The sequence below is a fragment of the Phyllobates terribilis genome, unplaced genomic scaffold (assembly GCF_046119375.1).
Source record: "Phyllobates terribilis strain yellow unplaced genomic scaffold, ASM4611937v1 Scaffold_5__5_contigs__length_657084704, whole genome shotgun sequence".
NCBI classification, from domain to species: domain Eukaryota; kingdom Metazoa; phylum Chordata; class Amphibia; order Anura; family Dendrobatidae; genus Phyllobates; species Phyllobates terribilis.
In genome coordinates this window covers 378,168,737-378,194,580 of record NW_027362765.1, presented here as the reverse complement: position 1 = coordinate 378,194,580, position 25,844 = coordinate 378,168,737, and the positions used below count along the sequence as shown (strand labels likewise).

Sequence of the window (25,844 nt, the reverse complement as noted above, 5' to 3'; positions counted from 1 at the left end):
AGAGTGACAGACCCCACACTACACATGGAGGACAGGGAGAGAGTGACAGACCCCGCACTACACATGGAGGACAGGTAGAGAGTGACAGACCCCACACTACACATGGAGGACAGGGAGAGAGTGACAGACCCCACACTACACATGGAGGACAGGTAGAGAGTGAAGGACCCCACACTACACATGGAGGACAGGTAGAGAGTGACAGACCCCACACTACACATGGAGGACAGGTAGAGAGTGACAGACCCCGCACTACACATGGAGGACAGGTAGAGAGTGACAGACCACGCACTACACATGGAGGACAGGTAGAGAGCGACAGACCACGCAGTGCACATGGAGGACAGGTAGAGAGTGACAGACCCCGCACTACACATGGTGGACAGGTAGAGAGCGACAGACCCCGCAGTGCACATGGAGGACAGGTAGAGAGTGACAGACCCAGGACTACACATAGAGGACAGGTATAGAGTGACAGTCTGGCACTGGGCTGTCAGGGAGAGTATGGAGACTGGCATGGGCCACATATTATGGAGGATATTGCCGCCTGGGGGCACTGTGGTTGTTGTGGAAGGCACTGTGGCTGTGAAGAGTTGACGTGTCTGGCATATGGGGCATCGTGGTTGCTTTGGGGCACAATCAGTAGCACCAATGACTGGGTGTATGAAAAAAACGGGAAGAGCCAAAGATGCCTGAGCAGCAACCTCTTCGGGGAGCCTTATAAAAAGCCTTAGGCTGTGTGCCCACGTAGCATTTTTCAAGCGTATATGCTGCGGAATTTCCGCAGCGTAAACGCTTGAAAAACGCATGTATATCCGCACCCCATGGTCCCCAATGGGATTCCGCAAGTTCTATGCACATGCTGCGGATTTTTCCACAGCGTTTATGCCGCGTTCAAAAATCCGCAGCATGTCATTTAATTTTGCGTTTCTGCAAGCGGAATTGCCTTTGTCCAATGCATAAAAAACGCAAGGCAATTCCGCATGTGGAAAACGCGTGAAAAATGCGCGATAAACGCGTGCGGAATTCCGCATGCGTTTTTCCGGGAGAGGACTTGCATTTATGCAGCAGAAATTTTCTGCTTCATAAATGCAACGTGGGCACATAGCCTTATAGAGGAGCTGTATACACAATTTCATGACCACTAAACTTTAACCACTTTCATTAAACTGCTTCAAGTGTTATCACTTTAGGAAACAAATATAGACATTCCCTTTAATTGTGTGTATATAGAGTTTATTGTGAAAGACATGAATTATTTTTGCCCCTTCCCCCGTCATATATACGGATTTGTGAGATTGGGGAGTTATCCTCCTGCCTTTTTCTCCTGACATATTTTCAGCGGTTCCGGTTGCTCTTCGTCGTTCTCTTCACTTTCCACCCTTTGTATTGTCGTCTCGATCCAGTCCAGGTAGTTCTGCACTTTGGTGTACATTCCGAATTCGCCACATTTGATGCCCCAGGAGACTACGCCAGCGATATATAGCTTTTTGTATTCTCGAATTTTAAGATCTTCGAACATGAGGGGACCCCCGCTGTCACCATCACAACTGTCATGACCCGCTTCCCCGGCACACAACATGTTGGAGGTGACGGCATAATCGTCTGGCACAGTCTTCTTGCACTCCTCCAGATCACGGAGTGGAACCCTTGTAAATTCTAAGATCTTGGGTTTGTCTATTGCGTATCCAGTTTTCTGATGTATTCGGTCGGTTTTACCCCAACCAGCGACATATCCAGCCTCCTTAATGGCAGGGCGGGCGGCCTCCCCTTTTTGAGGGAGGCATACTGGGTAAACGCATTCGTCCAGTTCAATTCTCCTTGCAAGCTGGATAAGGGCGATGTCGTTGTTGTAATCCACTCTATTGTCATTTGTAGAGAGCTTTGTCCAGTCGGGATGGATGACCACTTTCTTGACCGGTATTTCCGTTGCCGTCTTATGATCCACACTGCCGACCTTTAATGTAGGATTTGTATCTTCCTCCACAACGTGGGCAGCCGTCAAGACCCAGCGATCCGATATAAGTGACGCCCCACCGACAGATGAAGTCACCTCCACCCGCACAAGCCATGGAAAGTCTCCTGCTTGAGCTTTTTTCCCACCAAAAATTCGGGTTGTCCCGGTTATAGAACTTTCTCCACAGACTGAAAATACAAAAAAAAAAAAAAAATAACAAAATGAAAGCAAATATTTTGGAGCAGATAAGTCTGGTTACACTCCAGGTTCTGATTCTGACGCCCTACATATCTTGTCGGGTCACTTTGTAAATAATTTCAACATACTTTAGTCGAATTACGTAATACCCTACTTTTAGCATCACTGCAGACACTGAACGAGCAGGGGCTGATAGTAATAACGAATGTCTGTGGCCAGAGAGCAAATAGGATTATGTTTGGCTGTGAATGGACTATAAAACTTGTATCTGATAATCTAGGTAATGAATGAGCCGTTCTGGAGGCGGCCTCTCTCATTTACCTGCCGCACATTTGGGAAGTTCAGTTTCTTTGTTGCTGTTTCTCCAGAATCCATCCAAGGAGCAGTGATAGGTATCTGTGAAAAAGTAAAGATGAGCTCTAAATAGTGTATAAGCATCACCCTCTTCCAGTCACACATAAGCCCTGCACTCCTCACCTTCTACCGGTTACACATGTGCCCCGCACTCCTCACCTTCTACCGGTTACACATGTGCCCTGCACTCCTCACCTTCTACCAGTTACACATGTGCCCCGCACTCCTCACCTTCTACTGGTTACACATGTGCCCCGCACTCCTCACCTTCTACCAGTCACACATGTGCCCTGCACTCCTCACCTTCTACCGGTTACAGATGTGTCCGCACTCCTCACCTTCTACCGGTTACACATGTGCCCCGCACTCCTCACCTTCTACCGGTTACACATGTGCCCTGCACTCCTCACCTCCTACCAGTCACACATGTGCCCCGCACTCCTCACCTCCTACCAGTCACACATGTGCCCTGCACTCCTCACCTCCTACCAGTCACACATGTGTCCCGCACTCCTCACCTCCTACCAGTCACACATGTGCCCCGCACTCCTCACCTCCTACCAGTCACACATGTGCCCCGCACTCCTCACCTTCTACCGGTTACACATGTGCCCTGCACTCCTCACCTCCTACCAGTCACACATGTGCCCCGCACTCCTCACCTTCTACCGGTTACACATGTGCCCTGCACTCCTCACCTCGTACCAGTCACACATGTGCCCCGCACTCCTCACCTTCTACCGGTTACACATGTGCCCTGCACTCCTCACCTCCTACCAGTCACACATGTGTCCCGCACTCCTCACCTCCTACCAGTCACACATGTGCCCCGCACTCCTCACCTCCTACCAGTCACACATGTGCCCCGCACTCCTCACCTTCTACCGGTTACACATGTGTCCGCACTCCTCACCTTCTACCGGTTACACATGTGCCCCGCACTCCTCACCTCCTACCAGTCACACATGTGCCCCGCACTCCTCACCTTCTACCGGTTACACATGTGTCCGCACTCCTCACCTTCTACCGGTTACACATGTGCCCTGCACTCCTCACCTCGTACCAGTCACACATGTGCCCCGCACTCCTCACCTTCTACCGGTTACACATGTGTCCGCACTCCTCACCTTCTACCGGTTACACATGTGCCCTGCACTCCTCACCTCGTACCAGTCACACATGTGCCCCGCACTCCTCACCTTCTACCGGTTACACATGTGTCCGCACTCCTCACCTTCTACCGGTTACACATGTGCCCCGCACTCCTCACCTCCTACCAGTCACACATGTGCCCCGCACTCCTCACCTTCTACCGGTTACACATGTGCCTGCACTCCTCACCTTCTACCAGTCACACATGTGCCCCGCACTCCTCACCTTCTACTGGTTACACATGTGCCCCGCACTCCTCACCTTCTACCAGTCACACATGTGCCCCGCACTCCTCACCTTCTACCGGTTACACATGTGCCCCGCACTCCTTACCTTCTACCAGTCACACATGTGTCCGCACTCCTCACCTTCTACCGGTTACACATGTGTCCGCACTCCTCACCTTCTACCGGTTACACATGTGCCCTGCACTCCTCACCTCCTACCAGTCACACATGTGCCCCGCACTCCTCACCTCTTACCGGTCACACATGTGCCCCGCACTCCTCACCTCTTACCGGTCACACATGTGCCCCGCACTCCTCACCTCCTACCAGTCACACATGTGCCCCACACTCCTCACCTCCTACCAGTCACACATGTGCCCCGCACTCCTCACCTCCTACCAGTCACACATGTGCCCCACACTCCTCACCTCCTATCAGTCACACATGTGTCCCGCACTCCTCACCTCCTACCAGTCACACATGTGCCCCGCACTCCTCACCTCCTACCGGTTACACATGTGCCCCGCACTCCTCACCTCCTACCAGTCACACATGTGCCCCGCACTCCTCACCTCCTACCAGTCACACATGTGCCCCGCAAGACTCACCTCCTACCAGTCACACATGTGCCACGCACTCCTCACCCCCTACCAGTCACACATGTGCCACGCACTCCTCACCTCCTACCAGTCACACATGAGCCCCGCACTCCTCACCTCCTACCAGTCACACATGAGCCCCGCACTCCTCACCTCCTACCAGTCACACATGTGCCCCGCACTCCTCACCTCCTACCAGTCACACATGTGCCCCGCACTCCTAACCTCCTACCGGTCACACATGTGCCCTGCACTCCTCACCTCCTACCAGTCACACATGTGCCCCGCACTCCTCACCTCCTACCAGTCACACATGTGCCCCGCAAGCCTCACCTCCTACCAATCACACATGTGTCCCGCAAGCCTCACCTCCTACCAGTCACACATGTGCCACGCACTCCTCACCTCCTACCAGTCACACATGAGCCCCGCACTCCTCACCTCCTACCAGTCACACATGTGCCCCGCACTCCTCACCTCCTACCAGTCACACATGTGCCCCGCACTCCTCACCTCCTACTAGTCACACGTGTGCCTCGCTCTGCTCACCTCCTACCAGTCACACGTGCCCCGCACTCCTCACCTCCTACTAGTCACACGTGTGCCTTGCTCTGCTCACCTCCTACCAGTAACACATGTGCCTGCACTCTTCACCTCCTACTAGTCACACATGTGCCTCGCTCTGCTCACCCCTTACCAGTCACACAAGCGCCCCACACTCCTCACCTCCTACCAGTCACACATGTGCCCCGCACTCCTCACCTCCTACCAGTCACACATGTGCCCCGCACTCCTCACCTCCTACCGGTCACACATGTGCCCCACACTCCTCACCTCCTACCAGTCACACATGTGCCCCGCACTCCTCACCTCCTACCGGTCACACATGTGCCCCGCACTCCTCACCTCCTACCGGTCACACATGTGCCCCGCACTCCTCACCTCCTACCAGTCAAACATGTGCCCTGCACTCCTCACCTCCTACCAGTCACACATGTGCCCCGCACTCCTCACCTCCTACCAGTCACACATGTGCCCCGCACTCCTCACCTCCTACCAGTCAAACATGTGCCCTGCACTCCTCACCTCCTACCAGTCACACATGTGCCCCGCACTCCTCACCTTCTTCCAGTCACACATGTGCCCCGCACTCCTCACCTCCTACGAGTGACACATGTGCCTCGCACTCCTCACCTCCTACCAGTCACACATGTGCCCCGCACTTCTTACCTCCTACCGGTCACACATGTGCCCCGCACTCCTCACCTCCTACCAGTCACACGTGCCCCGCACTCCTCACCTCCTACTAGTCACACGTGTGCCTTGCTCTGCTCACCTCCTACCAGTAACACATGTGCCTGCACTCTTCACCTCCTACTAGTCACACATGTGCCTCGCTCTGCTCACCCCTTACCAGTCACACATGCGCCCCACACTCCTCACCTCCTACCAGTCACACATGTGCCCCGCACTCCTCACCTCCTACCAGTCACACATGTGCCCCGCACTCCTCACCTCCTACCAGTCAAACATGTGCCCTGCACTCCTCACCTCCTACCAGTCAAACATGTGCCCCACACTCCTCACCTCCTACCAGTCACACATGTGCCCCACACTCCTCACCTCCTACCAGTCAAACATGTGCCCCGCACTCCTCACCTCCTACCAGTCACACATGTGCCCCGCACTCCTCACCTCCTACCAGTCACACGTGCCCCGCACTCCTCACCTCCTACTAGTCACACGTGTGCCTTGCTCTGCTCACCTCCTACCAGTAACACATGTGCCTGCACTCTTCACCTCCTACTAGTCACACATGTGCCTCGCTCTGCTCACCCCTTACCAGTCACACATGCGCCCCACACTCCTCACCTCCTACCAGTCACACATGTGCCCCGCACTCCTCACCTCCTACCAGTCAAACATGTGCCCTGCACTCCTCACCTCCTACCAGTCAAACATGTGCCCCACACTCCTCACCTCCTACCAGTCACACATGTGCACAGCACTACTCACCTCCTACCAGTCACACATGTGCCCCGCACTCCTCACCTCCTACCAGTCACACATGTGCACAGCACTCCTCACCTCCTACCAGTCACACATGTGCCCCGCACTCCTCACCTCCTACCAGTCACACATGTGCACAGCACTCCTCACCTCCTACCAGTCACACATGTGCCCCGCACTCCTCACCTCCTATCAGTCACACATGTGCCCCGCACTCCTCACCTCCTAACAGTCACACATGTGCCCCGCACTCCTCACGTCCTATCAGTCACACATGTGCCCCGCACTCCTCACCTCCTACTAGTCACACATGTGCCTCGCTCTGCTCAAGCCTTACCAGTCACACATGTGCCCCGCACTCCTCACCTCCTACCAGTCACACATGTGCCTCGCACTCCTCACCTCCTACCAGTCACACATGTGCCCCGCACTTCTCACCTCCTAACTGTCACACATGGGCCCCAACTCCTCAACTCCTACGAGTCACACATGTGCCCCGCACTCCTCACCTCCTACCAGTCACATGTGCCCTGCACTCCTCACCTCCTACCAGTCACACATGTGGCCCGCACTCCTCACCTCCTACCAGTCACACATGTGCCCTGCACTCCTAACCTATCAGTCACACATGTGCCCTGCACTCCTAACCTACCAGTCACACATGTGCCCTGCACTCCTAACCTACCAGTCACACATGTGCCCCGCACTCCTCACCTCCTACCATGTTCTTCATGTCTCATGTGTCACACACATACCCATCACTGTCCATCCCGTCGTGTCCTACATCCTCTCTTACATACATTGTACAGTGCACACATACTTACCTTCTCCTTTTAGGGTGTAGTACTTTGTTTTGCAGTGGTACACGGCGGTCGCCCTGTATGTGGTGAGCGTGAATTCAACGTCACCGTTAATGATTTGTTCGGGATCTCCACAATTCACAGCTGAAAAGAGGACGATGTCAGTGTCCTACTGTCCTAGTACCTGATAATGGTATATTCTACTATAAGTAACATGGTTTTTGGTAGTTTCTGGAATTGTAACTTACGCTGACATTTCAGGTTGGCATTTGACCAGGTCCCGTCTGCTTGGCATTTTGCTCTGAATGATGGCAGACGCTTCTGATGAGAGATTAGGAGCAGGACACTTAATGGGTAATATGGCATCACATAAAGCAGGTACATAGATGATCCCAGCGGAGCTAACATGGGGTACGGCATCGGTGGCTAACTGCCTTCGGGAGCCATAATAACAGGTGGCTACCATTCAGAAATTCCGTTATTGAGCTGTGTACCTTCCCCGGGGACCTACATGTATTAACCATAATCGGTACACTCTGGGGTCTGCATTTACTCTGGGGTCTGTATTTACTGCAGTCTGTATTTATACTAGTTTGAGATCTATATCTATTTTGGGATCTGATCTGGGATTTGTATTTATTTTGGAAACTGGTTTGGGGGCCTACATTTATTTTGGGGTCTCATCTGGCGCGCTAGTTTGGATTCTGTATTTAGTTTGGGGTCTGCAGTCTGTCTGGAGTTTAGTCTGGAAAATTTGTACTTATTCTCTGTTCCGGTCTGGGGTCTTTATTTTTGGGTGTCTATTTATTTTAGGGTTTGGGGTCTGTGTTTATTTTGGGGTCTGGTTTTTTCTTATTGGATCTTATCTGTGGTTTGTGTTTATTTTGGAGTCTGGTCTGGGGTCTATATTTATTTTGGGGTTTTCTGTGGGGTCTTTCCCAGGTCTGGTCTGGGGGGGGGGGTCTACATTTATTTTGGGCGTCTGTATTTATTCTGGAGTCTTGAATGGGGTCTTTATTTAGGAGTCTGTAATTATTCTTGAGTCTGTGGTCTTTATTATTTTTTGGAGCCCGATCGGGAATCTGTTTTTTTGGGTATCTGATCATATTCAGAAAGTGTCACTTACCTGCCCTGAAAGTGTCTCATATCCGTCCTCGCACTTCACGGTCATCATGTCTTTGAACACATACTTGTCCTTCATTGGTTTTACGATGGCATGCTGGAACGCGCCTGTCGGGCACGGGATGGCTGGCAAAGAAGAGAAAGGTGGAAGGTGATTAAGAGAATAGAAAAATTAGCAATATTGCTTTGAGTGACCACCACTATTTAGGGCCCATTTGGAGTCTCGATTGGTTACAGTCCTTCATTATTGTATCTCTATTTTAGTACAGTGGCTACACGGCACACGTTTTAGTCATGTAGCTGTGTGATGGGTATTTGTTAGGGCAATGGTGGAAGGTCGAAGTAGCAGAATCGGGCACTGATGAGGCTCAAAAGGCAGAAGCAGATCTGTCCACGCATGGTTGGCAACTACACGAGCCAATACATAGGTCGGGGCCCTGTTACAAGTGACTCTTCTGCAACTGCAAAGAGTCCTGGAGATAAAATAAGGGGCTCATTTTGATTACTCCTATGGTGCCCCCTCTCTGTATGTGCCACTCTTTAGGCCTCAGAGTGTGACTCTCCTACATTGCACCAGGGATAGTCCTCATCCCTCAGTCCTCACCATCCTCTGAATAATAGATCTTCCAGCCTTTGTTATCCCCTCCGCTGTCTGTGATGAAATCGATATCCACTTCATTACTGCCCGTCTCGATGCGAGGAGGGGGCGTCTTCCCACAGTAAGGTCCAAACCTTCGTCCTTTGGCTTTTATCTGGGGAAAAAAAATACAATGGTAAAGTGTACATTACTAATAATGCTCTTACTGCAAAGAACCCGTCACACTGTTAACAAAGAAATCTATTGGCATTAATTAGATTTTAGGACTGTTATCTGAGAAGAAATAAGATAACAAAGCATGCATTACAGCTAATTTGTACTAATGATGCTCTTACTGCAGAGAACTCTTCCGACAGTTAGTAAAGAAATCTATTTATAGTAATGGGATTTTGGCTTTTATCTGGGGAGAAATACGATGTGAAAGTGTCCATTGCAGCTCATTTATACTAATTATGCTCTAACAGCAAAGAATCCTTCCCACAGTTAGTAAACAAACATATTGTTCCAAATGGAATTTGAGACTTTAGCTTTTATTTGAAGAGAAATATGATAGCAGATTGACAATTACACCTCATTTATACAGAGTATGCTCTTTTTTACGCACACGCCCGGGCAGACTGGCGTGAGCGTGATTAGTGATCCCACTGTACCATGAACCGAGGAGTGCCTGGAGGGGCGTAACTAAGTATCAACCCAATCCGACCAAGGTCGCACGGTGGCTCAATCGACTCCGTGAACCAGGGAGGAACCGAGCAGAGGGACCAGGTGCTACTCCAGGTCAGACCCCGGTCACAGCTGTTGACCCACACTGGGGAATGCAGGAACAGGCAGGTTAAACTGGCATATTGACTGGTGGGTACTGGCAGGCACGGCTGTTATGCAGACAGGTGGATATTGACAGGCACAGCTGGTATGCAGACAGATGGGCACTGGCAGGCACGGCTGGCATGCAGACAGATGGGCACAGGAAGCCACGGCTGACATGCAGACAGGCGGGTACTGGCAAGTAGAAATGTAGGCAGGATAGAGACCAGTACAGACTGGGATACAGGAACAGAGCCGCAGGTGCGGTAGACAAGCAGAGCGGAGCAAAACCTGCAGATGCGGTGAACAAGCAAAGCAGAGCAAAACCCGCAGATGCGGTGAACAAGCAAAGCAGAGCAAAACAGTAGATGCGGTGAACAAGCAAAGCAGAGCAAAACCCGCAGATGCGGTGAACAAGCACAGCAGAGCAAAACCACAGATGCGGTGAACAAGCAGAGCAGAGCAAAACCCGCAGATGCGATGAACAAGCAAAGCAGAGCAAAACCGCAGATGAGGTAAACAAGCAAAGCAGAGCAAAACCCGCAGATGCGGTGAACAAGCAAAGCAGAGCAAAACCGCAGATGCGGTGAACAAGCAAAGCAGAGCAAAACCCGCAGATGCGGTGAACAAGCAAAGCAGAGCAAAACCGCAGATGCGGTGAACTAGCAAAGCAGAGCAAAACCATGCCGATGCGGTGAACAAGCAAAGCAGAGGAAAACCCGCAGATGCGGTGAACAAGCAAAGCAGAGCAAAACCGCAGATGCGGTGAACTAGCAAAGCAGAGCAAAACCTGCAGATGCGGTGAACAAACAAAGCAGAGCAAAACCGCAGATGCGGTGAACTAGCAAAGCAAAGCAAAACCTGCAGATGCGGTGAACAAGCAAAGCAGAGCAAAACCGCAGATGCGGTGAACAAGCAAAGCAGAGCAAAACCGCAGGTGCGGTGAGCAAGCAGAGCAGAGCAAAACCCGCAGATGCGGTGAACAAGCAAAGCAGAGCAAAACCGCAGGTGCGGTGAGCAAGCAAAGCAGAGCAAAACCGGCAGATGCGATAGACAGGACAGGGCTCTGTTCACATGGAACAGACTGGAAAACACAAGAAGATAGCTGGAACACAGGAGATAGATACAGAGGGAGGGAAACAGAACGAGGTAGAACCAGATACACACAAGGTACTTACAATGAAGTAGCGAGTGGACACAAAACTCACAAACAGAAGTACAGAGACAATGAGTTGGAGTTAGGTGCAGGTTCAGATACTGCAGGAAAGAAGGAGGATACAGACATAGAGACAAACAAGTAACGGACTAGGACACTATTCAGACAGGATCTGAACCAGGAACAAGATACAGGAACGAGCCTTGGAACTCATCCTCAGGGTGGCAGAAACTGACTAGAAGTCACAGGTACAGGTAGAGGCCCTGGGTACTCAGCCCCCAGGTTGGCAGAAACAGACTAGAGTCAGGACAGGACCTGGCAACTCAGTTGCAAATGACAAACTGAGTGAAAATGTTGCTCAGGCACCTCTTACTGGGTGGAGGGGGTTTAAGTATCCAGTGACTCACAGCAATAGGCTGGGGACGCATTAGGACTGTGCACACAGTAACTATAAGAAACAGGCAGAAGCCGCGCCGACGCCCTAAGCAGTCAGACAAGAGACATGGACACAGAAGATACTGAAACAAAATGTACAGCCTGGACTGACAGGTAAGATTGCGGTCTTGCATAATGGGAGGTGGTGCACCATGCAAGCACGCCGCCAGGAATGTTACACTCTTACTGCAAAAAATCCTTCCAACAGTAAAGAAATCTATTGACCCTAAATAGGAATTTGAGACTTTTGGGTTTTATCTAAGGATAAATACAATAGCAAAGCATCCATTACAGCTCATTTACACTGATTATGCTCTTACTGCAGAGAACCCTTCACAGTTAGTAAAGAAATGTACTGATAGGAGTGGGATGGGTTCGGTTTCCGCTTAATGACAGTATATTGACCATATATTCCTGGTCCTACACTGCTTTGCTAATGTGATTGCTTTTGTGGCTACTGGATCCTGGTAACAGAAAATAGATATCTGCATTTAGGAAGTTTTATGTCGACTTTTATTTACAAATTTTGTAAAAGTTGGTGTTTTCCTTTTATGTCTTTATGCAGAGTATGTCCAGTCATGGGACTGTCCCTTTCAATATAGATTGTGCAGACAGAGGCTGACACTCATGTACTCACGGTGAGACTGTCATACATGCAGCTCCCGTCTTCAGGAGCCTCAATGTCAAAGTCTTGAGCCTTGAACGTCAGGACTACCTGGTACCCCGATTCCAGGAGGACTTTGTATTCACAACGAGAGTTCTCGGGGTACGGAGAAGGATATCCCGGGCTGCTGATCTGCCCCCTCAGATCTTTGTACAGACCCCCACTACAGTTCACTGTGAAAGGCAAAGACACATCCAGATCATATGGTGGTCCGCAGGCGTATAGTGTGAGAGTCAGCAAAACAAAGGCACTCTGCCTCCGAAAGACAACCTCTCTGCGGGCCCTCCTGGATCTCTGCTGTGATAAATACATGAAATCCCCATGAAAAAATGAACATATCTGGAGCATCTGGTCTCATAACGCTGCATTGCTCTGTTCCTCTGTTATTCAACCTGGAAATTGGGTCTCACCATACTCTTGTCAAAGGGACTGACACTCTGAACACTAGGGGGCTCCAGACTACACCTCCAGACTGCTGTTATAGGGGGCTCCAGACTACACCCCCAGACTGCTGTTATAGGGGGCTCCAGACTACACCCCCAGACTGCTGTTATAAGGGGGGGCTCCAGACTACACATCCAGACTGCTGTTATAGGGGGCTCCAGACTACACCCCCAGACTGCTGTTATAGGGGGCTCCAGACTACACCTCCAGACTGCTGTTATAAGGGGGGGCTCCAGACTACACATCCAGACTGCTGTTATAGGGGGCTCCAGACTACACCCCCAGACTGCTGTTATAGGGGGCTCCAGACTACACATCCAGACTGCTGTTATAGGGGGCTCCAGATTACACATCCAGACTGCTGTTATAGGGGGGCTCCAGACTACACCTCCAGACTGCTGCTATAGGGGGCTCCAGACTACACCCCCAGACTGCTGTTATAGGGGGCTCCAGATTACACATCCAGACAGCTGTTATAGGGGGGCTACAGACTACACATCCAGACTGCTGTTATAGGGGGCTCCAGACTACACATCCAGACTGCTGTTATAGGGGGCTCCAGACTACACATCCAGACTTCTGTTATAGGGGGCTACAGACTACACATCCAGACTGCTATTATAGGGGGCTACAGACTACACATCCAGACTGCTGTTATAGGGGGGCTCCTGACTACACATCCAGACGGCTGTTATAGGGGGGCTCCGGACTACACATCCAGATTGCTGTTATACGGGGCTCCAGACTACACATCCAGACTGCTGTTATAGGGGGGTGGGGCTCCAGACTACACATCCAGACTGCTGTTATAGGGGGCTCCAGACTACACATCCAGACTGCTGTTATAGGGGGCCCCAGACTACACATCCAGACTGCTGTTATAGGGGGCTCCAGACTACACATCCAGACTGCTGTTATAGGGGGCTCCAGACTACACATCCAGACTGCTGTTATAGGGGGCCCCAGACTACACATCCAGATTGCTGTTATAGGGGGCTCCAGACTACACATCCAGACTGCTGTTATAGGAGGCTCCAGACTACACATCCAGACTGCTGTTATAGGGGGGCTCCGGACTACACATCCAGACGGCTGTTATAGGGGGGCTCCGGACTACACATCCAGATTGCTGTTATACGGGGCTCCAGACTACACATCCAGACTGCTGTTATAGGGGGGTGGGGCTCCAGACTATACATCCAGACTGCTGTTATAGGGGGCTCCAGACTACACATCCAGACTGCTGTTATAGGGGGCCCCAGACTGCACATCCAGATTGCTGTTATAGGGGGCTCCAGACTACACATCCAGACTGCTGTTATAGGAGGCTCCAGACTACACATCCAGACTGCTGTTATAGGGGGGCTCCAGACTACACTTCCAGACGGCTGTTATAGGGGGCTCCAGACTACACATCCAGACTGCTGTTATAGGGGGGTGGGGCTCCAGACTACACATCCAGACTGCTGTTATAGGGGTCTACAGACTACACATCCAGACTGCTGTTATAGGGGGCTCCAGACTACACATCCAGACTGCTGTTATAGGGGGGCTCCAGACTACACTTCCAGACGGCTGTTATAGGGGGCTCCAGACTACACATCCAGACTGCTGTTATAGGGGGCTCCAGACTACACATCCAGACTGCTGTTATAGGGGGGCTCCAGACTACACGTCCAGACTGCTGTTATAGGGGGCTCCAGACTACACATCCAGACTGCTGTTATAGGGGGGCTTCAGACTACACCTCCAGACAGCTGTTATAGGGGGCTCCAGAATATACATCCAGACTGCTGTTATAGGGGGCTCCAGACTACACATCCAGACTGCTGTTATAGGGGGCTCCAGACTACACATCCAGACTGCTGTTATAGGGGGCTCCAGACTATACATCGAGACTGCTGTTATAGGGGGCTCCAGACTACACATCGAGACTGCTGTTATAGGGGGCTCCAGACTACACGTCCAGACTGCTGTTATAGGGGGCTCCAGACTACACATCCAAACTGCTGTTATAGGGGGGCTTCAGACTACACATCCAGACTGCTGTTATAGGGGGCTCCAGACTATACATCCAGACTGCTGTTATAGGGGGGCTTCAGACTACACATCCAGACTGCTGTTATAGGGGGGGCTCCAGACTACACATCCAGACTACCTACCAGTCCTTTGTCTACTGACACCCACTAGATAAGCACACAGCAGTAGTTACCCCCACATGTGCTGCGGTCTTCTTGCAATTCATATTCTGGAGGACAGGAGCAGAAAAACCCTCCAATGTAGTTGTTGCAAAAATGTGAACAGGGATTGTCCAATACGCACTCATCCACATCTATAGGAGAGAGGAAATAAGGCTGTGAGACAACAGCACATGTGCAAAATTAACTGCAAAATATTTCCAACAAGTTGGGATTAAGAAGAAGAAAAAAATTGTAGGTCCATTTCTTAATGATCAACTCCACATTTCGATTCCATTGCAAAAAAAAAAAAAAAAAAGAGTGGAGGAAGTTTGCTGCTGTAGCAATCTGCCCCCCAGCCTGACAGTATGAAGGATACACACCTGAAGCCATGTAATAAGCAGCAAATCCAGCATGTCTCTCCTGATTGGAGAAGTCAGACTGGAACAGTAATTTCATGTGGGTGGTAGGATACACCTTCTCCTTCGGGAATCCAGTAGACTCTAAAGAATGTCGGCCACAGTATGTCCGCTGAACCTCATTTCCAATGATAACCTATGGTGTAGAGACATCAGTCACCCAAGAAAAAGATCACTAAGGAGCATATTCTCCAATGAAAGTCAAAAATACAGACTGTTAATAAATTCATAAACCCGTCCTTATACACATTGCATTAAAGAGGTGAATTATTTTTTTGAATTATTTTAAGTATGTAAATTGGGCCATAACGATCTCAATATCCACTCCGCCTAATGATCTACTGATAACGTGCAGATTGCCGATTCATCATTGCATTTTCGCCATCTTTGTGTCCTAAATAACTCCCAATTAATGTCTTTTATATTTGCGACAGATTCATCAAAGGCATCGTCTTTTGTGGTTTACTACATTTTTCTAATTTTTCAATTTCAATGTGGCTTTTCCCCATGTTTTAGCCGGATTCCTTAATTCTGAATTTTTAAAAATGTGCTAAATTTTTGCCCAAATGTAATGATTTCATGTACGCCAGAATTTTTTGTGTGTGTGTGCGCACATTTTCAACATTTTGCAGACCATGACATTTTTTTGCTCTAAAAGAAGGCGCAAAAAGGCTAAAGACAAAAATAAGAGGATTTTTTTACTTTGTGCAAAATTCATGAACCCGGTGCGACATTTTGAAGAATTTTGAGCTAAAAAAACAAAACAGCAATTAATACCATAAAACAAAAAGAAAAAGGATAATTGACTTCAAATAAACCGCAGAAAAAATAATCCAGGGCCAGACTTTTTAGGACATACAGGTGCTTCTCACAAAATTAGAATATTAGCAAAAAGTTAATTTATTTCAATGGCTAGCCACACAAAAAAAGCAAGCTCTTACACAACTCCATCAAAAGAAAAATAAAAATGGGTCTTAGAAAATGACGACACAAACCCTAATTTTTATTTACAAAGTTCTGATTTTTCTTAATTACTAAAATATAAAAAAAATATACAAGTTTGGTATCGCCGTATTCACACTGACCAGGAGAATCATGTTTCCAGGTCATTTTTAACGCACAATGAATGTCTGAAAAACAAAACAAAAGGTATTGCCTGGAAGATTTGCTAACTCATTTATCAAAAATAGTTAACAAAATGGTCCAACTCTGGTTGGTTGCTATATGGGCCTCACGTAAGATTGTCCTTGTTGCCCATAGCAACTAGTCAGAGCGTAGGCTCAATATGGAAAAACAAAAGCTGTGCTCTAAATGGTTGAGATCTAGGCCTCATTTTTTCTGTCTAGCAGTAAAGAAATCCTTGTTGCCCATAGCAACCAATCAGAGCTCAGCTTTCATTTCTTAGACTGCTCTGAAAAAATGAAAGCTGCTTTGTGATTGGTTGCTATGGGGCGACATTTTGGATTTTCTTTGTGTCCAAACTAATCCTGTTAAGATAAGCGACATCAGATGTGTTTAGTGAACGCTTATCTCCTGTTGTAGTGACTCTCATCATGCGGCTCTGCAGCTTATTACATAACTACAACCATAGCATGATGGGGGTTGTAGTGTTGTTATATGTGGAGAACCATATAAGCTTCTTGCCTTACCTGTAAGGAGTCATACTCGCAGTTGTCAGAGGGCTCAATGTCCAGGTGTATGAAGTACAGGCGGATCCCGTACCCAGCCGGGACTTGAATATTCCAGGTTTTCTTTGCATTATTGGGATAAATCTGAGGATAATTGGGGGATGTGATTTCCCCATACATAGAGGGCGACGCTGCACTGGCACAGCCCAGGAGGGTGAGAAACAGCCACCTGTTGAGAAGAAAAAAATGCAATCTGACAACCGATGCAATTTAAAAATATGAAAAATGCAATCTGACAACCGATGCAATATAAGATCTAAAAATATAAAATATATATACAGTACAGACCAAAAGTTTGGACACACCTTCTCATTTAAAGATTTTTCTGTATTTTCATGACTATTAAAATTGTACATTCACACTGAAGGCATCAAAACCTTGAATTAACACATGTGGAATTATATACTTAACAAAAAAGTGTGAAACAACTGAAAATATGTCTCATTTTCTAGGTTCTTCAAAGTAGCCACCTTTTGCTTTGATGACTGCTTTGCACACTCTTGGCATTCTCTTGATGAGCTTCAAGAGGTAGTCACTGGAAATGGTTTTCACTTCACAGGTGTGCCCTGTCAGGTTTAATAGGTGGGATTTCTTGCCTTATAAATGGGGTTGGGACCATCAGTTATATTGTGCAGAAGTCTGGTGGATACACAGCTGATAGTCCTACTGAATAGACTTTTAGAATTTGTATTATGGCAAGAAAAAAGTAGCTAAGTAAAGAAAAATGAATGGCCATCATTACTTTAAGAAATGAAGGTCAGTCAGTGCGAAAAATTGGGCAAACTTTGAAAGTGTCCCCAAGTGCAGTTGCAAAAACCATCAAGCGCTACAAAGAAACTGGCTCACATGAGGAAAGGAAAGGAAGACCAAGAGTCACCTCTGCTTCTGAGAATAAGTTTATCCGAGTCACCAGCCTCAGAAATCGCAGGTTAACAGCAGCTCAGATTAGAGCCAGGTCAATGCCACACAGAGTTCTAGCAGCAGACACATCTCTTCAACAACTGTTAAGAGGAGACTTTGTGCAGCAGGCCTTCATGGTAAAATAGCTGCTAGGTAACCACTGCTAAGGACAGACAACAAGCAGAAGAGACTTGTTGGGCTAAAGAACACAAGGAATGGACATTAGAACAGTGGAAATCTGTGCTCTGGTCTGATGAGTCCAAATTTGAGATCTTTGGTTCCAACCACTGTGTCTTTGTGCGACGCAGAAAAGGTGAACGGATGGACTCTACATGCCTGGTTTCCACCGTGAAGCATGGAGGAGGAGGTGTGATGGTGTGGGGGTGCTTTTCTGGTGACACTGTTGGGGATTTATCGAAAATTGAAGGCATACTGAACCAGCATGGCTACCACAGCATCTTGCAGCGGCATGCTATTCCATCCGGTTTGCGTTTAGTTGGACCATCATTTATTTTTCAACAGGACAATGACCCCAAACACACCTCCAGGCTGTGTAAGGGCTATTTGACCAAGTAGGAGAGTGATGGGGTGCTACGCCAGATGACCTGGCCTCCACAGTCACCAGACCTGAACCCAATCGAGATGGTTTGGGGTGAGCTGGACCGCAGAGTGAAGGCAAAAGGGCCAACAAGTGCTAAGCATCTCTGGGAACTCCTTCAAGATTGTTGGAAGATCATTTCCGGTGACTACCTCTTGAAGCTCATCAAGAGAATGCCAAGAGTGTGCAAAGCAGTCATCAAGGCAAAAGGTGGCTACTTTGAAGAACCTAGAATATAAGACATATTTTCAGTTGTTTCACACTTTTTTGTTAAGTATATAATTCCACATGTGTTAATTCATAATTTTGATGCCTTCAGTGTGAATGTACAATTTTCATAGTCATGAAAATACAGAAAAATCTTTAAATGAGAAGGTGTGTCCAAACTTTTGGTCTGTACTGTATATATATAAAAAATCCAATATAAAAATTGCAATCTGACAACAAATGCAATCTAAGATCTAAAAATATAAAATATATATATAAAAATCAAATATAAAAATTGCAATCTGACAACAAATGCAATCTAAGATCTAAAGATATGAAATATAAAAAGTGCAATCTAAAATATTCAAAAAATCCAACCTATAAATTTGAAAAAAAATTCAATCTAAAAATGACATAAATATATGTATAATGCAATATTTTAACCTTCTTGAGATTGGTGCAATATGCTCAACGGATCATGGGTAGGCGAGAGGCAAAGTAGATTGCTAGCTCTGCAGGTCAGTATTGGGGGAGGGGTGACTCACCTCAGCTTCATATCTATTCCAGTAAATGACATATGATTTGGACACTGGTCATTTCGGATCTTAATGGTTTTGCACTGGGAAAGAGGAAGAAATTCTCGTCTTGTTTACGTTTTCAGACTTTGGAGTCACCCCCCCACCGCCGCCAGCTTCATGGATGAATTTAACCCTCGTGAGGGTCTGAGGACAAGAGTAGAGCAGGGCTGGGGGGATCCAGATGTGGGTTGCACCCTGCAAAAGGAGCCAGAAAGGAGCAATAATAGAAAAACACCAATCAGGGAAAGTACAGGATTTCGTAACACAACAAAGTTTTTTTTGGGGGCTGAAAGCAGCTGATTTCCAATAAATGAAAGAGGGTGGAGGGGGAGAAGGGCCAAAATTCCAACCAGTCACCATCACTCGGCCTATCTGTAGACACATAAACTCATGGACCAGAGCCAGGTCCTGCAAAAGAGAAGCTTAAAGGGACCCTCTACCTCCAAGCTCTTCACAACCTGTGCATTTAAATGCAGTCTATTGTTCTCTGTTGTTTAAAAAATAAAGTTAATTCAGAGAACAAATTTTTTTTTTGTTGTTGATCACTTACTTCATTTTGTGGAAAGGAAAGTTTTATCATTTGTAGTGAAGTTTTATTCCAGAGCAGCAATCACACTGCAGCTCTTCCACCTGCAGATAAAGCATTGTAAAGGGTCACTATTGCACTACTAACTAATATAGATATATAATGCCTATAAAATCTGTGAAAAATTATAACATTTGATATATAACATGACTTTACATCATATCATGAGCATAATTATAGAAATCAATGTAAATTAAAATAAAAATCAAAATAATTGTCTACAATTTTTTATTTTCTGTTTTGCACATGGAAATCTATTAGTGCTGTAAGATCACCATCTAGTGGCGACTACTGGAAGTTCTGCTGAAAAAAGACAACACAAAGATTTGGTCACCTTCCAGTACTTTGCAAGAAATGGAAGAAGAAAATCCAACACTTCCTTAATATAATATTTTGTATTGTAATAGAGAGGAAACAGGTCAATGGTAATGAAATTATAAAGAAAACTATTTCAGGCTCACACAAGGGGGAGCGGTGGTATTATGGTGAGTGCATCACAATCACAGAAAGAAAAATGCTGCAAAAATTAGTTTGATAGGTGTTTTATTGGAGCAGCTCTGGGGGCTTAAATGGAATGTGCAAAATAATATATCCAGGCATTTCAAAACTATTCTGTTGAATAATGCTGTATAGTGTCCAAATTAATAAGGTTACATAGTACCTAAATGAATTGTGCTATACAGTAGTTATATGAACAATATCATACATCTACATAAACAGAGGTATATAGTGCCATACAGTGCTTATATAAACAGGGCCGCTAGGAACCCTATTGCTCACACTCTTTATTGTTTACTCAGGACCAGCTGTCTATCAATAGGGATGTCTGTGTCTACTACTATAGCTCAAATCCATTCAAGTGAATGTGCCTGTGTAAACAAGGAACATATATATATATATATATATATATATATATATATATATAATCTACAACATTTAACACTGTCACTTACTACATAAATTACATTATCTATACTGTTCTGATCCTGAGTTACATCCTGTATTATACTCCAGAGCTGCACTCACTATTCTGCTGGTGCAGTCACTGTGTACATACATTACATTACTGATCCTGAGTTACATCCTGTATTATCCTCCAGAGCTGCACTCACTATTCTGCTGGTGCAGTCACGGTGTACATACATTACATTACTGATCCTGAGTTATATCCTGTATTATACTCCAGAGCTGCACTCACTATTCTGCTGGTGCAGTCACTGTGTACATACATTACATTACTGATCCTGAGTTACATCCTGTATTATACTCCAGAGCTGCACTCACTATTCTGCTGGTGCAGTCACGGTGTACATACATTACATTACTGATCCTGAGTTACATCCTGTAGATCTTTTATTATAAAAATGAAAAACATAACAATAATAATAACAGAAACATAACAAAATTAATAACCAGAAAATAAACAATGTAATGAACTGGTCCAGCCGCTCTCTCTCTCCTCACACACATATTATACATATATACACAATAATATGAACTTACACTACAGACTTCTGTTCCGGTTACCAAAGAAAATAATAACCACAAACAATAAATAAAATAAACATAAACAAAATAAACAATAAACAAAACAAACAATAGCTGACAAATATATATAAACTCTTTTTTTAATTTTTTATATTAATATAAAATAAATACTAACTATACAAATATATACAAGACAAAACAAAGCCCCCCACACTCAGGCCCACCATTCCCAACCCCGGCACTGACCTGAGAGCTGGTCCTACGCCTCATGCCTATATCCAACGTCCATAGGCCAGATCAGGCAGTGCCAGGTTTTCACCCAAATAACCAGTGTCCCACAAGATGAACCCACCTCCCCCCTTTTCCCTCCACCCAACCTAACACCTACACCCAAACCCATGTATACAATATATACAGAAACAAACAATACAATAACCACAACTGACAAAGCCCAAGTTCGGCGCCTGCAGCCCTACATCACTGTCTACTGATCAAAACAAAACAAAAATCTATGGTGTCAGCAGCAGCCCACCACCAGGAGAGGAGATGACCAGACTAGGGCACACTAAAAGAAAAGCCCCTCCAGAGGAGAGCGGCCCTTCGTGTACCCAGTCTCTCATACTCCAGAGAACGCACCTTCACCAGGTCACCGAGTATGGTCCTAAACACATCGTCCACTGGGAGGATTTTCCGTTGCGTCGATACTAAGCACCGTGCGTTCCACGTGTGATACCTAACCACTGCGCTAACTAGAAATAAGGTGCAGCGGTCCCGACCACCCAGGTCCCTGAATGCTCCATAGGCCCATTCCGCATAAGAGAGACCGGCCAGCCGGGGCCAGCCAATGGAGGCGCCTACCCTGTTGTACACCTCTGTGTTAAAGGGACAACGAAGCAGGAAGTGGTCCATGCTTTCAAGCATGGTACCACAATGCTCCCGAGGACAGTTCCTGTCCTCAGAGCTCCTACACTTCAGATTGTCCCTCACACACAGTTTCCAATGGAAGCAGCGCCAAGCCAAGTCCCAAAACTTCTAGGGGATCCTGATAGAATTCAAAAGATGTAGACCCACCCCAAGATCCCGACTTGGGCAATCCCTGAGCGCCAGAGGCCTCTGAAAATGGGTCAACAGAACCCTTTTGTCAAGGAGCTTCCTTGGCAGAGTCCTGACCTCCCACATTCCCAGACACCACCGGCGAATTACCTTCAGAACCACGGTAGTGTATGCCGGGAGATGTCCATGCGGCGTGCGTAGATCCTTCACTTGCACTCCTGTCTCCCATTCCTGGAAGAAAGGCTGAAACCCTCCCTTACAGGAGAATACCCACGGAGGAGCCCTCTCTTTCCAGAGGTTTGAAATATTGATCTTAATGAAGGTATTCACAAGGAATACCACAGGGTTGACCATACCCAACCCTCCTAGTCTCCTCGTACGGTAAGTAACCTCCCTCTTGACCAGGTTCAGTCTATTCCCCCATAACAGTTGGAAGAACAAACTGTAGACCCGAGTCCAGAGAGGCTCCGGCAAGATGCACACACTGCCCAGATAGATCAGCAAAGGGAGCAGGTAAGTTTTGATCAGGTTTATCCTTTCCCTTAGGGTCAAAGACCAACCCTTCCATTGGTTCACCTTCTGAGTGGCGATCTCTAGCCTGCTGTCCCAATTTTGTTTGGGGTAATCCCCCTGGCCAAATTCGATGCCAAGAACTTTTGCAGAGACTTTGGGTCCTGGAAGGGTGTCCGGGAGATCAAAACAAGGATCTCCTCCTCCCAACCAGAGACTCTCACACTTATCCCGGTTGATCTTGGACCCGGATGCCTCCGAGTAGCGATTTACCTCTGACATCAGCCATTCTGCCTCCCCATCAGAGGAAACAAAATCGGTGACGTCATCGGCATACGCCACCATTCTCAGAGTGGCTTCCGGTGCTGCCTGGTCCATCCCGATCCCAGCCAATGGTCCACGCTCCACCCTCCTAAGAAGCGGGTCAATCGCAAACAAGTACAGCAGCGGGCTCAAGGGACAACCCTGGCGAACACCACACCCAACCTCAAAAGAGCTGCCAATCCAACCGTTCACAAGCGGGAAACTCTCTGCCCCAGCGTACAAGGTCTTAAGCCAATCAACAAACCTCCCCGGCAGGCCATACTTCAGAAGGACAGACCAGAGGTACTTATGATTAACCCGATCAAATGCTTTTGCCTGGTCCAATGACAGCATGTACCCCTTCCAGTGACCAGTCCTACCCTGCTCCACTGCCTCTCGGACACAGAGTACAGCACTAATTATACTGCGGCCCAGAACAGAGCAATGCTGGGCCCCCGAAAGGAGTCGGGGCACAAATTTCACCAGCCGATTAAACAGCACCTTTGCCACAACCTTCCTGTCTGCATTGAGAAGCGCTATGGGACGCCAATTCTCAATGCAAGATGAGTCCTTACCCTTTGACAAGATGATCAGGGCAGACCTCCTCATTGACTTTGGCAGAGTGCCCGAGGAAAGACACTCATTGAATACCTCAGTCAAGAGGGGAACCAAGGCGTCCTTAAAGGTCTTATAGAATTCAGATGTTAAGCCATCTGGACCGGGAGATTTCTTTAGGGCAAGCCCTTCAATCGCCAACTTAACTTCCTCTTCCCTGATCATCTCTGTCAAAACACCAAGAGAGGGGTCTACCCCTGGTTCGGGGACGGCTTCTGCCAGAAGAGCCAACATCTCATCCCAATCCAGATCCCTCTTCCCCAAGAGGTGCGAGTAGAAGGATCTGACGACCTCCAGGATCCCTGATCTGGATCTTTTCAGGGACCCCGCATTGTCAACCAGTCCTGTAACAACTTTACTATTCACTGACATCTTGCAGTTTCTGTAAGGGTCGGGAAAGCGGTACTTCCCATAATCCCTCTCAAAAACCAAAGATGCGTGTCTATCATACTGACAACTCATTAGCAAAGATTTCATTCTGGAGATCTCCTCACGGCTACCTCCAGTTGAGACAAGATGCTCGAGTGTCCTCCTCAGTCCCTGATACAGGCGGTACCAGTCCAGGCTCCTGAGGCTCGAGAGCTGGCGGAAGAATCTCGCCACCCTTTTCTTAAACATCTCCCACCACTCTGACTTACTACTACAAAGATCCAGTAAGGGTACCTGGCTCTGAAGAAAATCCTCAAAGGACTGTCTTATCTCCGCTTCTTCCAAGAGAGACGAATTGAGCCTCCAAAAGCCTCTTCCCATCCGGGGGGTCTCTGTAACATTCAGGGAAAACAAAATCATACAGTGATCGGAGAACTCCAACTCAACAACAGATATTGCTGAAGAGACGGCTTCCTCCTTTAAATAAAACATGTCTATCCTGGACCTACAGTTACCTCTATGATAGGTGAACCCCTCGTGGCCTGCGGTGTGCCGGATGTGGACATCCACCAGGCGAGCCTCACTAGCTATACTATTAAGGGCGACGCTATCATAAGTCAGCTTGTCTCTGGAACCTCCTCTATCCCGGGGCCTCGTGACAGTGTTGAAGTCCCCTCCAAAGACGACCTGCCGACTCGTAAAAAGGTAGGGCTTCATCCTCATAAAGAGACACTTCCGGTCCCACTTAGATTGGGGACCATAGATGTTAATGAGCCGAAGCTCCTGTCCCTTTATGAGGACATCTAATATCAGGCACCTCCCCATTTCCAACTCAATAATTCGTCGGCATTCTACTGGTGCGGTAAAAAGGACCGCCACTCCGCTATACGGCTCGGCCGCAAGAGACCAATAGGAGGGCCCGAGTTTCCACTCCCTCTTAGCTATAAACACCTCTGCCATATTTGGCAGCCTGGTCTCTTGCAAAAAGAAAATGTCAGCTTAAACCCGGCTGAGAAAATCAAAGGCCGCATATCTAGCCATATTTGACTTAATGCTGGCGACATTAATGGACGCCAGCGTCAACGGAGTGGGTACCGCCATCATTGGTGATTGAGTTAGACGGCTTTCCTCTTCCCACTCCCCTTATCCTCTGCCTCAGACGAGGAATCCTTCCCCCTCTTTAATGACACAGAGGTGTCCATTCCCACATTTTTCCTTCTTTTTTCGTCCTCGTCTCCGGACTCTGGGCCAGTCCCTCCCCCCAAGGACCTTGCATCCCCAGGAGAAGGAGACTCGGCGCCCCCTGTAAGCTCCGCCGAAGCCAGAACCTCACCCTCAGCCTCCTCTTCTGAGGAAGAGATGTTATCAAGGGCTTGGAACCGGTTAGAAAGACCAACTAGAGGGGAGTCAGTTTTACCTTCCTTAGGTACCTTGGTCAGAGCGGGAGAAGATGTTTTATCTCCCTTCTTTCTCTTCTTTTTGGTGCCGAGCTTACGCTTGTGCTCTAGCCACCGCTTATTATCCTCATCCATACTTTCATAATGGGAGGATTCTGAGGCAGAGGCAGTTTCCTCCCTGTGGATCCTCCTGACCTCCTCATCCAACTCATCATCCCTCGGGGCCTCAGCAGCAACACTGACATCCAGGACAGGGGCTGCCCCGGTAGTCTGGGGCTCGCCCCGCTCCCTCTCCTGTCTGCGCTTGTCTAGACGCCTCAGCTGGGCAGGCGTCTTTTTATTGCTTTTCTTCCCTGGCCCCTCAGCTCCCCCACCCCTGCTAGTCCCCTCCCCAGCAGAATCGGCCTCACGGCTTTCTCCCACCGGGTCTCGACTG

General features: G+C 47.9%; 1 protein-coding gene across 1 annotated transcript; it reads right to left on the bottom strand.

The window, feature by feature from the left end:
* Positions 1-1,214: 1,214 nt before the first annotated feature.
* C1S (complement C1s) lies at positions 1,215-19,358 on the bottom strand. Its single transcript, XM_073684821.1, has 11 exons — positions 19,055-19,358; positions 16,766-16,973; positions 15,081-15,252; positions 14,733-14,852; positions 12,050-12,249; positions 9,024-9,171; positions 8,424-8,545; positions 7,546-7,618; positions 7,322-7,441; positions 2,477-2,551; positions 1,215-2,145 (listed from the first exon to the last, which is right to left on the bottom strand). Exons 1-11 carry the CDS (start codon positions 19,084-19,086, stop codon positions 1,307-1,309), a joined length of 2,109 nt encoding a protein of 702 aa, XP_073540922.1. The 5' UTR covers positions 19,087-19,358; the 3' UTR covers positions 1,215-1,306.
* Positions 19,359-25,844: the final 6,486 nt, after the last annotated feature.